Raw genomic sequence first — 16,609 nt, forward strand, 5'->3', positions numbered from 1 at the left:
CTCAAGTTTTTCTCCATAACTGAACAAATATACTATTTTAGTGTCTTTCCTATACTAAAGGTTCGCTCAAGTTTTTCTCCATAAATGAACAAATTACTATTTTAGTGTCTTTCCTATACTGAAGGTTCGCTCAAGTTTTTCTCCATAAATGAACAAATATACTATTTTAGTGTCTTTCCCACGCTTATCAAATGACAAAATTTTACTATTTTCTACGTTTTGCAGATCAAGAAAGAACCTGAAGAAGAAACAATACAAGAAGAAACGAAAGCTGAAGAGAGTGAAGAAACGAAAGCTGAAGAGAGTGAAGAAAAACCGAAAGCTGAAGAGAGTGAAGAAAAACCGAAAGCTGAAAAGAGAGAAGAAAAACCCAACGAAGCGGAGGGTGAAGAAAAATCTACCCCAACCGCCGCCACCGCTACCCCAACCGCAACTGTGGATGAGGGAGTGAAGGTGGATCTGGATGACGTAAATTACGAAGTGAAGAGTGCGCCTGAAGAAGATGGGGAGGAGGAGAGTTTGAAGGAGAACGAAGCGACGAATGAAAAGGAAAAGAATGAAGTAAAAACGACAAACGAAGAAGGAAAGCCCACTCAAGATAAGGTACCATAACTTCAACCCTTCTACGAGTGTATTAAGTTTCAAGGCATTTGAAACCAAAATTTGACTATCTACAGTTGCCTCTCTCTAATTCGATCTTTATAGGTCTAAGACTTTCCTTCGAATTAGAGAAAGATTCGTATTATAGAAATTATTTTACGCTTCTTTCCAGCTGAGGGGACCATTTTTTTGTTCGGACTACAGAAAGATTCGAATTAGAGAGGGTTGACTATATTTCTATTGCAAAATTTCCATTACAAACGAGAAGCCTCTTCATAATTTCTTTTGGACGATCAATTTTTCAGGTTGATTTGGACAACAAAAGCACTACGAAGGAGGGTGAAGCGGAATCGTCATCAGAGGAGGAGTCTGGATCCGAAGAGTCTGGGTCGAGTGACGAAGAATCCTCCTCCGCAGATGATGAAAAGGAAGCGAAGAAAGGGGAAGACGGTGCTGCAAGTGTCAAGAAAGAACAACAATCTGATTCAGGTAGGATTAGCTGTCTGTTTCTGTCTCATTGTGATTGGGTTTTCTTTCGTCTTGGACGGATTTTCGTTTCAGTGAAGTAAATAAGAATGCTTTTATGTCTTAAATGGTGATGCGTAAAATGTGATGGAGCCCGATTCTCGAAAAAAAAATTCATTTACTGCCGAAAATGCCGGAAAAACCGTTTGTTTTTTTTGCATTTTCTTGAGATTTCGTCATTAGTTTTTTCTGATTTTTGCACATGGCTGATTTTCGAGAAAAATTCTTTTCCGGCCGGAAGTGTGGGAAATATGCCGAAAGTCGCCGTTTTTCTAGATTTTTTTTGGTCTTAATTGTGACATTTTTTGTTCGTTTCACATAAAATATTGTTGATAGCAATTCCTATTATTTTCTAAAAATGCTGGAAAAACGGGTGTTCTTCAATTTCTTGATTCTTACTCGATAATCCACTCATGAATATTTGCTTCGTTCGTTCGTTCGTTCATTCGTTTTTTGGCCAACATTTATCATCAGGTAGCTCCAATCATCATTCAGCTTAAAAATGTCTCAGCGGAGATTCACGTTTATTCTTGAATTTTCAAAAGAATCATATTTTCCTTCATCTCCGTAGACGAAGACGGAAGCAGTAGCGACGATGAGGATGAAAGTGACGACGAAAATGCGTCAGATGACGATGATGATTCCGACGAAAGTGGTGACGACAGAAAGTCGGCTAAAGTCGGCGGTAGTAGCAGTCGACGCCGTAAAAGCAAATCTTCCTCCTCCGACGATTCAGGTTAGTGAAAGGCCTTCTGTCTGAAGAGGCTGCTTTTACGATTTCAAAATGGAATTTCAAACATTTAAGACTAATATAGATTCTTACACAGTGGTCGACAGTTTCGAAGGTTCATTTTCCTCCTTTCTTGTAGCATAGCCAGAAAACTTACGATACTTCCCAGAAGGTTAATAAATTAAAAGAATTTCTAATTATTTTGACACCGGGATTCGGGTACTCTGTACCAGAGTGTATCTCACGTTTATCGCTTCGTAGTACACTCTTTGCGCATATGTCTGTTTGATAAAAAATTTCCCGTACGGAAACCTCTGCGATGAAGTATGATTTATAATAGCAATACTTCTCTCATCGTCTCCCCTCTCTCAACAACATTCCATTGCAGAGGTCAGTTTGAAAAATCTCAAATGAGAAAAGACAATGACAACAGACCCTCTACGACCCCACACCACCAATTTAACAATTCAGGCATAGAATGCACCCCCTTGAGGTTAGGGGGGCCAAACCACTTTTGTTTGATTGGGGGGCTGTATTTTTTTAAATTATGGGGGTTAGCTAGGGGGGGCTGAATGTTAAGTAATAGCACTGAGGCAGAGCAAATAGGTTATAAATATTTTGAATTATGCTAAAAATCTATGCTATTGGAAAGGTTTTGACCCCTCTTTGAAAAAAATTTTTGCATACACCATTTTCTCAATATTTTGATTTACAAAAGTGGTGGCAACGTTTTTATAAATTTAGCTGAGGGGTTATTTTCCTTTTGGCCCCCTGAAAAAAAGCTGGGGGCTTTTGGGACGAGGAGGGAGCTGAAACTATGGAAAAATTTTGATTTACTGTCAAATATTTTTGTTGAGATCCCTTCTTATTAGCAATACTCCTGTAGTATTCTAATAATCTTATAGTCTTTAATGCAAGCTCTTCTTACTTCCAGACGACGATGACGATGACTCCGATAACGACTCCGACATTTCTGAGAGAAAACGTCACATGAAACGACAACAACGTCATGACGAGAAAGACGTACAACGACGTCATCATAAACAACAACACCACCGAGGACATGACGATGAACGAAAAAGTCGAAGTCGCAAATGTAAGAAGATAGTATTCTGGTCAAGTCAACTTATTTTCAATATTGACCAGTTTTATAAAAGTTCTTCTGTTTCAGTGTAGTATAGAAAGGTACTTTTTCGTCTAAGAATTCTGCATAATGCACCAAAATCTCAAGAATATGTGTTTAATTGTTGTCTAAAAATCATATTCAGCCGCTGACGAAAAACTTTGCTTTGCCCACAGTTTGACAGAATACAGGAATTATTGTTTTCACTGTATTGGGCTCTTCCAGAAAAAATTCGTTCATGGGGGGTGGAGGATATATTATTTTGTCTTTGATCTACCCCTGGACATTTCGATTTTTTTCGCCCCCTGGACACGTGTTTTACCCCTGGACAAGCATCAAATTGACCCCCTGGACACAAATATTTACCCCTGGACATCGCTGATTCACCCCATGGACATGGCAGTTTTTTAGGTTTTTTTCAATACCCCTGGACAATATATCCTCCACCCCCCATGAATGGTTTTTTTCTGGAAGAGCCCATTAAAGTTAGCTTGTTCTCTCAGGTTTTTGATAGACCCCGTCTTCCTTCAACCCTCTTTTTAAAGTATCTTATGAGAGTCCTCGACGTTATCTTGAATCATTTTTCATTCCAGCCGAAAGAGCATCATCATCAGATTCCGACGACTCAACATCCCAAGACTCGGAGAAAAATCGACAGAATCGTCGGGACAACAACGACAACCGAAGGAGAAGCGAAGGACGAGAACGAGATGACGGGCGAAACCGACGAATGCAGAACAGAGATAGAGTAAGGCTTGACAAGATTCGAAAGTTCATCCTTGTATTAGATAGTTTGATTGTTTCATTTTCAACCGAGATCTTGCTTTGACCGTTTTCTTTTATACTGAATATTAGATCTGATGGTCTGATGTTTCTCTCCGTGATTATTGACGAGCAAATTTATAGAAAAGATAAAAATTAGGAAATTGTTTTTCGCCATTATTTCTGAGCAGGTTCAAACACTTTAACGGTTCAATTAGTCTGGGAGCAGAATCACAAAATAGCAATTTTGCTTAACCCAGAAGGTGAATGGGGTTGTTATACATCGTTGGAACGGAAATTTTATGCTGATTATGGAAACCCGGGTCTTAAAAAGTCTATCCTGGACAAAATTGCAAACGAGGCTGGAGTTTGCACTCCGTCGTGGTGTTTTTTCGATTTTACCTGTTTTAGAAAATTGCTTACTGTCAGCAAAGTTAAAGGTTTTAGAATTTCATTTTTTATGCAAAATGCTGTCAATAGAATGGGTTAATAGAAAAAAATTCAAAAATGTCGAAAAAAATTTTTTTTGCACTCCATCTTGGAGGATTTTGGCGAAAAATCGATGTTTTTTCTTAAAATTCGTCAAAAACTAGTCATAAACCACTGAAATTATGTCAAAATAAGTCCAAAAAATACTTTCCTGCCCTAAAAAATACTATAAAAGAATAAGATTATAACAAAATAAGGAAAAATCAGCTCAAAACGCTATTTTGCACTCCATCGTTGGTGTTTTTAATGAAAAAACGAGATTTTTGGTGTTTTTGAAAAAAATATAACATTTTCTAGCTTTTCCTTTGATCTACGACTGGAAATCCTTTCTTTCTCTTAGAATCATTTTTATCCAACACAAAATGCTAAGATATTCCGAAAAATGACCCTCCATCGCTGGGGTTTTAAGTCAAATTCGGTATTTTGTAAGCCAAAATTCAGTATTTTTACTTAAAATTCGTTAAAAACTAGTCTATAAACCACTGAAATTGTTTCAAAATAAGTCCAAAAATATTTCCCTGTTAAATTATTATAAACGAATGAAGTATAGGAAATAGAAAAGAGATTATTTAGGTTTTCCTTTGATTAACGAAGCTGGAAATCCTATCTTTCTCTTAGAATCATTTTTATCCAACACAAAATGCTAAGATATTCCGAAAAATGACCTTCCATCGCTGGGGTTTTAAGTCAAATTCGGTATTTTGTAAGCCAAAATTCAGTATTTTTACTTGAAATTCGTCAAAAACTAGTCTATAAACCACTGAAATTGTCTCAAAATAACAGATGAGATGGAGTTTTTATAAGATACTTCGATAATTGGTCATTTGAAGTAATAAAAATGACGCGTTCTTTAGAAAAAGTAACAAAATTGTTTTATTACTGGTTAACGACCAACCAAATCAAACAAGAGCTTGTAAAAACTCCATCCCGTCCCCAAAATAACTGAAATAAGTCCAAAAACGTTGACGTTTTCATTGAAAAACGGGATTTTTGGTGTTTTTGAAGAAAATATAACATTATTTAGGTTTTCCTTTGATTTACGAAGCTGGAAATCCTGTGTTTTCTCCTAGAATCATTTTTCCCACACATATGCAAAAAGAATCTGAATAAATCACTCTCCTTCGCTGGGTGTTAGGCCAAAGTTTAGTATCTTTGCTTAAATTTCATTAAAAATAAAAACTAGTTATTATACATTGAAATCGGGCTTAAGTGAGCTTTTTAAAGTCACAGAGGTTCAAAATGTTCCAACTTGGACCGGCTGCCGGAAAATTTTATCACTGAAACTGTCTTCTCCACCAATCATCGGGAATGGTCGTTCACTCCCTGCATCACGGGGGGGGGGCATCACTGACTGATGCTGATGAATTCTGCAATATCTTGATCAATGTGGGGAAGATCCTACGTAATCTAGGACAACAAGATCAATGTGTTACCGTTGACGAGCTCTTGTAAAAGCTTGTGGGGCATGCCCCAGCTTCAAAATATCACCATTTGCATGGGTGGGTTTCATAGAGCGATGAAGAAGCACTTTTATGATATGAGTTTTCTGCGATCCCACTGTTGTTATTCTACTCTTTTGCGCTTAATTGTAGATGGCGATGGTGATTTTGCTAAAAAGCCCTAGGAAAATGAAAGTTTTAGCTATTTTTCAGGAAAATTTCATAAAATTGGGGGTTGTTATAAAATGATATCGAGGGCAAAAATTTTGAAAAAATGCAAAACGACCCCCCCCCCCACTACAAAAGTACAAAAGAGTACCCAAATGGAACAATGCGAATGCGAATTTCAGGGTTTTCGGTGACACGATATCGGCCTTTTTCTGTTCGGTATTTCGGTATTTTGTAAAATATGTACGGTGTTTATATTCAAAATGCTGCTAGTGATGGTAATATACCCATAAAACTTAGTCGTTTCGGTATTTTCGACCTATGGAATCTAGGTATTATTTCGGTAACTCTTCCTGAACTATATTCTTCATGAAGATTTTTCCAAAAATAGCCTGCGGCGCTAAACTTTAAATTTAGAAATTTACTAGTACACCCCTCTTTCAAATACGTTTGGCACTTGCCCGCACGTCCCCGTTGTATACTTATCCAACCGTCATAATCTTTAAACAAGTGAAAGCTTTATTGTTTTGCCAAGTTTTTGTACTAACTTTAACGAAGGTGATGGCATGCGTAATGCCTGATTTCCCCAATGAACTTAACTGAGAACTTGGGCAAAGATATCCATAAAAAGTAGCGTTTGAGGTACTTAGTTTTCATAAAAAAATCAGTCCAAAACATGGTGAAAAAATCGAAATTTTCTCCTGTCCCCGAAAACTACGGTTGCAACTCCTCCGTCACGAAAACTTCAGTTCCTCGATACTAATTGTACGTCGAAATTAAGTCATTCTTTTACTATGTTGTGATCGGAAAATGTAAACTAAAACTACTACTACTACGTTTGAGTTACGAAATTACGTCTTTCAGATCCCGCATTCATTCGTTTTGAAAGTCTCAGCAGGTAGTTATTAATGCTCAAAACTTATTTCAACAATATTTTTTGCAGCTTAAACGCCTTATTTCCTCCATTAAGCGCCACCATACCACCCTCTTGTAAGCGCCGTAACTAAGGTTTAAGTTTCGAAATAAGCGCTGCACCTCCCAATGCGGCTGGAAAATGAAGAATCTTCAATAGCAATTTCGTCCTAAAAACCCAGGCGAAGGAGAGCAATTTTTCATGGAAAATAGCGTCTTGGGCCCACTTTTCTATTTTCTATACTTCATTCTTTTAAAAACATTTAGCAGGGAAATATTTTTAGACTTACTTTGACACAATTTCAGTGGTTTATAGACTAGTTTTTGACGAATTTTAAGTAAAAATACTGAATTTCGGCTTACAAAATACTGAATTTGACTTAAAAACCCAGGGAAGGAGGGTCATTTTTCAGAATATTTTATCATTTTGTGTTGGATAAAAATGATTCTAAGAGAAAGAAAGGATTTCCAGTCGTAGATCGAAGGAAAAGCTAGAAAATGTTATATTTTTTTCAAAAACACCAAAAATCTCGTTTTTTCATTAAAAACCTATATTCTTCATGAAGATTTTCCAATAGCTGCGGCTAACTTTAAATTAGAAATTTACTAGTACCCCTCTTTTCAAATACGTTTGGCATTGCCCGCACGTCCCGTTGTATCTTATCCACCGTCTAATTAAACAAGTGAAAGCTTTATGTTTTGCCAAGTTTGTACTAACTTTAACATGTGATGGCCGCGTAATGCCTGATTTCCCCCATGAACTTACTAGAACTTGGGCAAAGATACAGCAAAGTAGCGTTTGATACTTATTTTCATAAAATAGTCCAAACATGGTGAAAAATCGAAATTTTTCTCCTGTCCCCGAAAACTACGGTTCAACTCCTCCGTCACGAAAACTTCAGTTCCTCGATATAATTGTACGTCGAAATTAAGTCATTCTTTTACTATGTGTGATCGAAAATGTAAACAAAACTACTACTACGTTTGGTTACGAATTACGTCTTTAGATCCGCATCTTCGTTGAAGTCTCAGCAGTAGTTATTATGCTCAAACTTATTAACCATATTTTTGCAGCTTAAAAAAACGCTTATTTTCTCCATTAAGCGCCACCATACCACCCTTTGTAAGCGCCGTAACAAGGTTTATTTCGAAATAAGCGCTGCACCTCCAATGCGGCTGGAAATGAAGAATCTTCATAGCAATTTTCGTCCTAAAAACCCAGGCGAAGGAGAGCAATTTTTCATGGAAAATAGCGTCTTGGGCCCACTTTTCTATTTTCTATACTTCATTCTTTAAAAACATTTGCAGGGAATATTTTTACTTACTTTTGACACAATTTCAGTGGTTTATAGACTAGTTGTTGACGAATTTTAAGTAAAAATCTGATTTCGGCTTACAAACGGGATTTGACTTAAAACCCAGGAAGGAGGGGTCGTTTTCGAATATTTATCATTTGTGTGGAAAAATGATCTAAGAAAAAAAGGATTTCCAGTCGTAGATCGAAGAAACGCTAGAAAATGTTTATTCTTTTTATTCAAAAACACAAAAATCTTTTTTTCATTAAAACACCACGAGGGGAGTGCAAATAGCGTTTTGAGGCCGTTTTTTTCTTTATTTTTTATATTTTTTTTCTTTTTAGTATTTTTCGCAGGAAATATTTTGGACTTATTTTGACATAATTTCAGTGGTTTTGACTAGGTTTAGACGAATTTTAAGAAAAAACATCGATTTTCGCCAAAAATCCTCCAAGATGGAGTGCAAAAAAAATTCTTCGATTTGAATTTTTTCTATTAACTTCTATTGACAGCATTTTGCATAAAATGAAATCTAAACCTTTAACTTTGCCGACAGTAAGCAATTTTCTAAAACGGTAAAATCGAAAACACCACCGGAGGCAACCACCTCGTTTGCAATTTTGTCCAGAGAGACTTTTAACCGGGTTTCTATAATCAGCATAAAATTTCCGTTCCAACGATGTATAACAACCCCATTCACCTTCTGGGTTAAGCAAAGTCGTCTATAACTCGATATATTGAATTCTGCTCCCAGACTAAATGTTTTCTTCATCATTTTTAACTGCTTCTTCTTAACCAACGAACAGAACGGCCGTCCGATGGACCGCCCTCGCAACCAACCTCCGCCACAACAGCAACGACCACCTAAAGACAAACAGATGACACGTGAAGAGTATATGAGACACAAAGAGATGCTACTCAAACAACACCAAGAGAGAAACCAGGTAAGTTATCAATCATTCACTCGTTATTCGTCTCACTTGATAATTTCTCCTTCTCTATACTGAGTTAACTCCCTTCTGAAAGCCCAAAGTGATCGATGTCGGAAGACAAATGACTCTTTTACTCGAGATTTTTATGTGCTTGTTACATTTATTTCTGATTGGTTCCAATTTATTGACACTAGCTGTAAGTAAAGCAAGTAACATAAAATCACGTGAACTTTTTCTAGTAATCAAATGTTTTGACTGCATTAATATAATTTTGCAGCCCGTGTATTATTTGATTCTCTCGTCTCTTCTTCCTAATACCAGTTTTTATTTATTTATCTGCCTTTTGTAGGCTTCGATGCGTGATGGAAAACGCAAATTCGCGGAACAACCGCCACCTCAACGCCGGCCGCGAGGTTCCCGTCCACCGAGCGATCAAGATGAACGTAGACGACATTACAAGCGACAACGCGCGGGAAGTTCGCCAGGAGAAGAGAGCAGTGGCTCGGGTGATTCTGATGACGATGAAAACAAAGAACGAAAATTAAGGGTTCAAAGGTACGGTGTGTTTATTGAACAGGGATTTTCCACAGCAAGTTGTACCCTAGTCCAAAATTTTCAAATTTTTCGAATCTTTCTCTCTTTCCTTCTTGAATTAGCTTGACAAGTTGTCTTTTTTAAGCTCCAAATCACATCCACATATCATTTTCTTCGCAGGTACTACCAAGAGAAAGAGCGACAGCAGCGAGAAAAAGACCGCACCTCCGAAGCGACCAACCGGAAATCGCGCGGCCGGTCGAACGAGAACGACAGCTCGGACGAAAGCGATGGTTCTAGTTCTTCTTCCTCTTCATCGAGTAGCAGCAGTGAAAATGAAGAAAATGAAGACGAAGAGGCTTACAGAAGACAAATGAGAAATCCTGGCAGGGTAATTAGTCTATATGTTGTAGCTTCCCTCCTTTAATTGATCTTTTTATGAATGTACCCGCTCGGACTGGAATCAAGACCATAGAAAGATTTGGGGTGTAGACCTCGAACGTGTGTGGGTAGTCTTTCGGTATTCCCCATGAATAAAACTTGTGGCGTGCTAGTTGTGCCTTTGAATGGTGTGTTCAATGTAACGCTATTTTAACCCTGAGTTGGATTTCTTCATGTCTAATTAACGCGATTTCACAGGTCAGGTCGTAATTTTATGTAATGTATCTTCTACATAATTCAAGGTGCGAGTTTTGGGTGGTTATAATCCCTGTTGTTTTCATTTCCTTGCAGCCACCACAGCCCCCTCAACCTCCTCTTCCACAACATTACGGACAACAACAACAACGGAAACATCCCGAACACGATCGTCGAGATTTCCAAAATTACCTAAAGCAGAAACAATTCCGTATGGAACAAGACAAGAAGGGAGGAGATCTCCGTGGAAAGCTCGATCGCCAAAATCAAATGCCCGTGCGACCGCAAGGTGCAGGCCCAGGTCCCGGTCCCGCTGGAATGATGAATAAAGAAAAGCCGGCTGGCTACGACGAGCGTAGGCGTCAACGAGAGCTTGAGCGGCGTCGAAATGAAGGTGGACCCGAACGCCGAGACATGGGTCCAGACAGACAGGACATAGGCGCCGATCGACGTGGAGGAGCTGCCAAAGATTTTCCCGAACAGCACGACAAGCGAACAGTCATTCGTAACAAAATGTACGCAGACAAAATGCAGATGAACAATAAGAAAAACTATGATTACAATAATCGAGGCAAACAACAGCCTCGGTCACCTTCCAATGAAAACGATAATTACAATAGACGATCCCGAGAATCGAGCGTAAAATCAAATCGAAGACAGGACTTGAAGCGGTCATTGTCGCGAGACAGAGATGGAGCGAAGAGAAGGAAGCGAAGAGACAGTTCAAGTGAACGCGAACGCGCCTTAGCTAATAAAGGTTCAGTTGGAAATTTAAAAGAACTCGAATTTCGTGCACGCGCTTTACAATCCCTGATTACGAAGAAAGAAGAATCAAATAAAGCGGCTTACACGAGGCGTGATAAGAGATGATGAACGTGTCTACCCCTCTCATGGATTGAATTTAAGATGATGAACTTGAGATTTAGAATATGCTCTATTTTTGTTGATTACACTGTGTCTTTCATTGATGGAAATGTAATACCAGGACGAGAGTATGAATGATAGACTCTACTGTTATCAATGAATAAGAAATAGATTTGGACTTTCGTGAATTGTTTAACCTATTTTATTCGTGATTTTAATTCTCGTCTACGAACACGTTTTCAACTCTTTCACGTTACAAAAACCTCCAACGCTGATAAACCTGCTTAAAGCCTTTTTCACATGTACGTAAAATTTTGAAATTGAAGGGTGGGGAATTTCCCTAAGCTTACGTAGTGTTTTAAGGCCTTATGTAGAGTTTGCTTACGTTCAAAAAGTTTTTATCGGAGGGAAAAGTCACGTAAGACCCTCTTAACTAACAAAAAATCTACATAATGTCGGGGAAATTCCCAAAAGACAGCCTTACGAACGACTTACCGTAAGGTATTACGTAAAATTTTACGTGCATGTGAAGAAAGCTTGAGTACCACAATTTTTTTACGTAACAAAGCAATTTGATTGAAAATTTCAGATCTAGAACAAAGCCTATTTCTCACTCCCAAGACAATTGTAGACCATATAATTGGCCTTCTGCATATCGAGCATACCCCTCTAACTTTTCACCCGTCCTTATCATATTCATACTATTCATGAGTATGTGTCGTTCGTTCTCTATCTGAATTAGGCAAAGCTTCTGTTAGATTTTAGACTTTTTTCATTTTCTTAACATTTTAGACTAGTTATTTTCTTTCTATTTTCCTTTGCAGTGTACATAATCTTGATATACTATAGCTATGAAACTTTTTTATGATAAAATACATTTTTGGTTTAGCCTTGTACAGGCATAATTGATGTCTATCCAGTTCATTTTTACCTACTTTGAGCTTAGCTATAGTCACCTACATGTTTTTTTATAAGCAAGTGTATGCCCCATGGTCAGGCTCGTGTATGCTTAAGTTCTCAAAGCATCCAGTCATCCAGGCATATGTTATGCCTATTATATGCTTATGAATAATGCTTTCTAATTCGCCTCGAGCCAAGTTTTTAGTGAAATTTCAAAAACTTTGTAAAAATTTGTTCAGATTTTGGGAGCTGTTAGAAGTAAGAAACCGTGGAAAGTCTTTTTTTTAACTTGACCTCTACCTTACAAAATACCTATCAAAACCGTGGAATTCCGTTACTGTAACCTAAAAAAATCATGGAATTCCGATACTCTCTTTAAAGTTTGCCTGGAATTTCGTGCCAAAATTATTTCAAAAATTGATGTCATCCATTAGGGGGTAATGTTTTTTTTCTGGAATGGCCCATTGCACATACTTTTGAAACTTGGAAACTTGCTGTTGCTGTATAAATTTTTATCATGTTTTCTGGTCTTTTGTTCAGTGTTTACTACTAAGTATTCTATGTTTGTGTAGTTAGTGAATGACCAATAAATTGATCATTCTTAGTAAGTAGTACAAAAAGAGTTAATTCCCCACAACAACAACATCATTATACCCTCCCCTTTCTTCTCTTCTTCACCAAAACTACAAACAGCACAGGTATCTTTTTTTCCTTTTTTCAACAGATAGTTATGTGTTAAAGTCTGTCTCAAAATAATTTATATTCCACTCACGAATATCTTTTTAACGAGCACAAAATCGCAACTTGATTCGAATTATATCAAAAGTTACAGCCATTTTTTTCTCCAGATGCAAATTATTTTGAGACAGACTTTAATAGTGAAACCAGTTGTGACAAACAGTCAGTTTTAGCAAGTATTTCTTAGAGATCATGTCAAATGAAATTCAGCAATCATTTTTGTATAATCGAAACGACCCTGCTTAGACACTGCCGTACATTATTATATTGATGGGTACAGTGGGTGTACAGCAGATTTAAAATTAACCTATTTCCACCGCCGTACAAAGGACATTTAGATCCAGCCCCACCGTACACCACGGCACAATGACCTCGTTAATGATGACAGTTTTCTAACCGATGAGGTTTGATTGGTGTTCGACGAGTTTGGTTAGTAAAAGTTCCAGCTTTTCCTCCCCGATGGGATGATAGATATTAGCTCACTCTTTAAGCTTTAGCGTGGGCGTCTGCTAATAAGCCATTGGAATGTAAAAAGAATGGACGGCAAGGTAATAAATCAAAATAATGGAGCTTCAATCAAACTTCAACGATCTTGATACACCTTTTGCTAATTAGGAATTTCATTTTGAATCATGGTACCCTTGTTAGTATAAGATTTCCATTTCCGTGCTAAGATTCTTGTTACTTTTCTGGAATCTTTCCCCTATATATTTTTCACGGGATAAACGGCAAGAGATTGGGGAGGGTTTGTTCAACCTCAAGGAGTATTATTTCTTTAAAGCTTAAAGTTGGCTAGTTTTTACCCTGCCGTTTTCTAGTCCAGAAGCTGGAGCTCAACTACTCAACTGCTTTTTGCCTTTAATGGTCTCTTCCAGAAAATGTCCGTACATGGGGGTGGAGGATATAGTGTCCGGAGGGGGGGGGTAGTGAACAATCTACAAAATTTGCCTTGTCTTGGGGGGGGGGGTAAACTTGCCCTCGATGGGGTCAACTGATGCTTTCGGGCGAGGGGGGGGGGGTTAGACCTGCTGTCCGGGGGATCAAAAGTCTATCTCAATAACAATTTATAGGTATATTAACTCCTGTTGCAAATTCACCAAAACTATCCACTCCTACAGCACATTCACCACAACCATCAATGCCACCATCAAATTCACCAGAACTATCAACTTAACCATCACATTCACCAGAACCATCAAATCCTGCAGCTCATTAACCAGAACCATCAATGCCACCATCAAATTCACCAGAACCATCAATGCCACCATCATATTCACCAGATCCATCAACTCCACCAGAACCATCATTTCCTGATGCACGTTCACCAGAATCAACAACTCTTGCTACAGATTAACCAAAACTATCAACTCCGCCATTGCATTCACCAAAACCATCAACTCCGCCATTGTACTCACCAAAACAACCAACTTTACCGTTACATTCACCAGAACTATCAACTCCTGCTGCACATTCACCCGAAACACCAACTCCTGCTGCATATTCACCAGAATCACTACTTCCTGCTGCACATTCACCAGAATCACTACTTCCTGCTGCACATTCACCAAAACCATGAACTCCTACTGCACATTCACCAGAAACACTACTTCCAGCTGCAAATTCACCCGAATCACCAACTCCTGCTGTATATTCACCAGAACCACCAACTCCACCATTACATTCACCAGATTCATCAACACCAGCATTATATTCACCACAACCATCAAATCCTGCTGCACATTCACCAAAACCCTCAACTCCTGCTACACATTCACCAGGATCACCAAGTCCTGCTGCACATTCACCAGAATCACCAAGTCCTGCTGCACATTCACCAGAACCACCAACTCCTGATGCACATTCACCAGAATCACCGACTCCACATGCACATTCACCAAAATCACCAACTCCACCATTGGATTCGTCAGATCCATCAACACCAGCATTATATTCACCAGAATCATCAGCTCCACCATAACATTTACCAAAACCACCAACTCCTGACGCACATTCACCAGAATCACCAACTCCTGATGCAGAACCTCCAGAACCATCAATCTTTGATTCACATTCACCAGAACCATCAATTCCACCATTTCATTCACCCAAACAACCAGCTTTATCATCACATTCACCAAATCCATCAACTACATAACATTCATCATAACATTCGCCTAAATCTCCAATTCCTACTGCACATTCACCAGATCTGCCAGGTCCTGCTGCAGAACCTCAAGAGCCATCAGCATCTGTTGCAAAAACACCAGAATCGAGAAATTCAAATTTGAAGACTTAGGGCCACCATTTTCAACTGGTTAACACTCGTTACCTCGTTACCACATCGTTACCACTCGTTACCACCTCGTTACCTCTTTTAGTAACAACGAATTAATGAGCCAGTTCTAAGAATTGAGGAAAATCTAGTACAATATTTAGTCATGTTTAAATCGACTTTTAAAGATCTGTTTTCACTTACGAGGGTAATGTATCATAAATGGGGCTGCTGAATATTCCCACATGCTCCAAAACTCAGAAGAGGCGCTCAAATTAAACTTCCTCTACCAAAAAATGCAGTTTGCTTGAACTTCTTCCATTATCGGGCAGGACAGGCTGGGAATAAACTGCCAAATGAAATTAAAACACCAGACTTAGTAGAGTGCTTAAGTACCAAAATTTTGAAAGCAAAAATAAATTGTTCTTGTGCAAACTGTGTACAATATTTTAATGATTGTATATTTTTTTAATTTTGATAATATTATTTACTATTCAGTAAATATTAGAGATTGTCAAGTTGGTTTTAATTTGTCTTTTTGTAAATAAAATGATCTCAAATTGACAATTTCTTAGCATGTGTAAATACTATACTAAAAAGCTGAAGTTTGTCTCAAAATAATTTGCAGCGGAGACAAAGGAGGCTTTAAATTCTTAATTTGAATTAGATAGCGGGTTTGTGCTCGTTGAAAAGACAAACAGGAGTGAAGTATTATCAAAAAAAGATCGAAAAATCGAAAGATGATTGGAAATGAAGAATTAAATAAAATTATTCTTCGTTAATTTTGCCATAATCATCATTTTTACACGAATAGTGTTTTTTTGATCTTGGAACAAATCTTTAATGTGAAAAAAAGAATTTCAAAAGGATTTTTCAAACGAATTATATAGAAAGTTTGTACAAAAAAACACAGCAAAAAACTCTTTTTTAAGTCAACCAGGGCAAAGATTTAAGCAGTTATATACCGTTATGTAGTTCTATTGAATAAATAATCTTTAATATTTTATCCATTTATGCATTTTATAAGTTGATTTACTTTTACTCATTTTCATTTTTTGGATTATTTTTTAAACGAGCACACAAAGCCGTTTTCTAATTCAAAATTATATTGAGAGAGACTGATTTCAAATGTGTTCAGATTTTTCATGCTATTATTAAATTAGTTAAAGTTCTAAAACGACTTACATTGACCAAAAGGGCAAATATCACCACGCTTTGACTTTTCATCTAACAAAAATACCAAAACTCTATTATAGATTTACAATCAGCAACGTACAAATATTCTTAAAATAAAAAATGTTCATCTTATTTTTCTTCTTCATTTCAAAATTCTTTAATCAATCGATATATCCTTCCAAAATTGTATAGTTTTTTAATACAGAGTGTCCCTGATTAAAGTATCGAGTTTGAACATGCGATTGAGTAGAAAAGTTTGTGTGTATTATCGCTAAAATATAAGAACGTTCTCCATCACACAGGCTTATTACAAAAGGTAGTTACAACGTATAAAGTAATTGTAATGACAAAGAAAAGAAAATTGTGTTTCGACTCGATACTTTAATTAGGGACACCCTGTATAGCATGCGAAAAATTGTCAAAAAAGTAAATCGACTGATTAATTTTTAGACAGTCTTTGAAGCCAAACAATCTGATACTCAAAAGATTAAGACAAAGAATTAAAACGATTTAA

General features: G+C 37.4%; 2 protein-coding genes across 3 annotated transcripts in view; one reads left to right on the forward strand and one right to left on the reverse strand.

Annotated features, from left to right (window-relative positions):
• LOC136812799 (trichohyalin-like) overlaps positions 1 to 11,914 on the forward strand; it is a 28,445-nt gene extending 16,531 nt beyond the window's left edge. For both annotated transcript variants that reach the window (XM_067069334.1, XM_067069326.1), the window contains exons 9-17: positions 226 to 603; positions 906 to 1,089; positions 1,697 to 1,861; positions 2,790 to 2,951; positions 3,572 to 3,726; positions 8,850 to 8,987; positions 9,325 to 9,530; positions 9,690 to 9,900; positions 10,242 to 11,914. In XM_067069334.1, coding sequence (XP_066925435.1) covers positions 226 to 603; positions 906 to 1,089; positions 1,697 to 1,861; positions 2,790 to 2,951; positions 3,572 to 3,726; positions 8,850 to 8,987; positions 9,325 to 9,530; positions 9,690 to 9,900; positions 10,242 to 11,015 — 2,373 coding nt within the window. In that variant the 3' untranslated portion in view covers positions 11,016 to 11,914. The remainder of the gene's footprint in view (positions 1 to 225; positions 604 to 905; positions 1,090 to 1,696; positions 1,862 to 2,789; positions 2,952 to 3,571; positions 3,727 to 8,849; positions 8,988 to 9,324; positions 9,531 to 9,689; positions 9,901 to 10,241) is intronic.
• Positions 11,915 to 13,859: 1,945 nt separating this feature from the next.
• Positions 13,860 to 15,166, reverse strand: LOC136813042 (uncharacterized PPE family protein PPE62-like). Its single transcript, XM_067069557.1, has 3 exons — positions 15,124 to 15,166; positions 14,183 to 14,554; positions 13,860 to 13,990 (listed from the first exon to the last, which is right to left on the reverse strand). Exons 1-3 carry the CDS (start codon positions 15,164 to 15,166, stop codon positions 13,860 to 13,862), a joined length of 546 nt encoding a protein of 181 aa, XP_066925658.1.
• Positions 15,167 to 16,609: the final 1,443 nt, after the last annotated feature.

This window comes from Clytia hemisphaerica, unplaced genomic scaffold (assembly GCF_902728285.1).
Source record: "Clytia hemisphaerica strain Z4C2 unplaced genomic scaffold, Clytia hemisphaerica genome assembly, whole genome shotgun sequence".
In the NCBI taxonomy this organism is placed as follows: Eukaryota; Metazoa; Cnidaria; class Hydrozoa; order Leptothecata; family Clytiidae; genus Clytia; species Clytia hemisphaerica.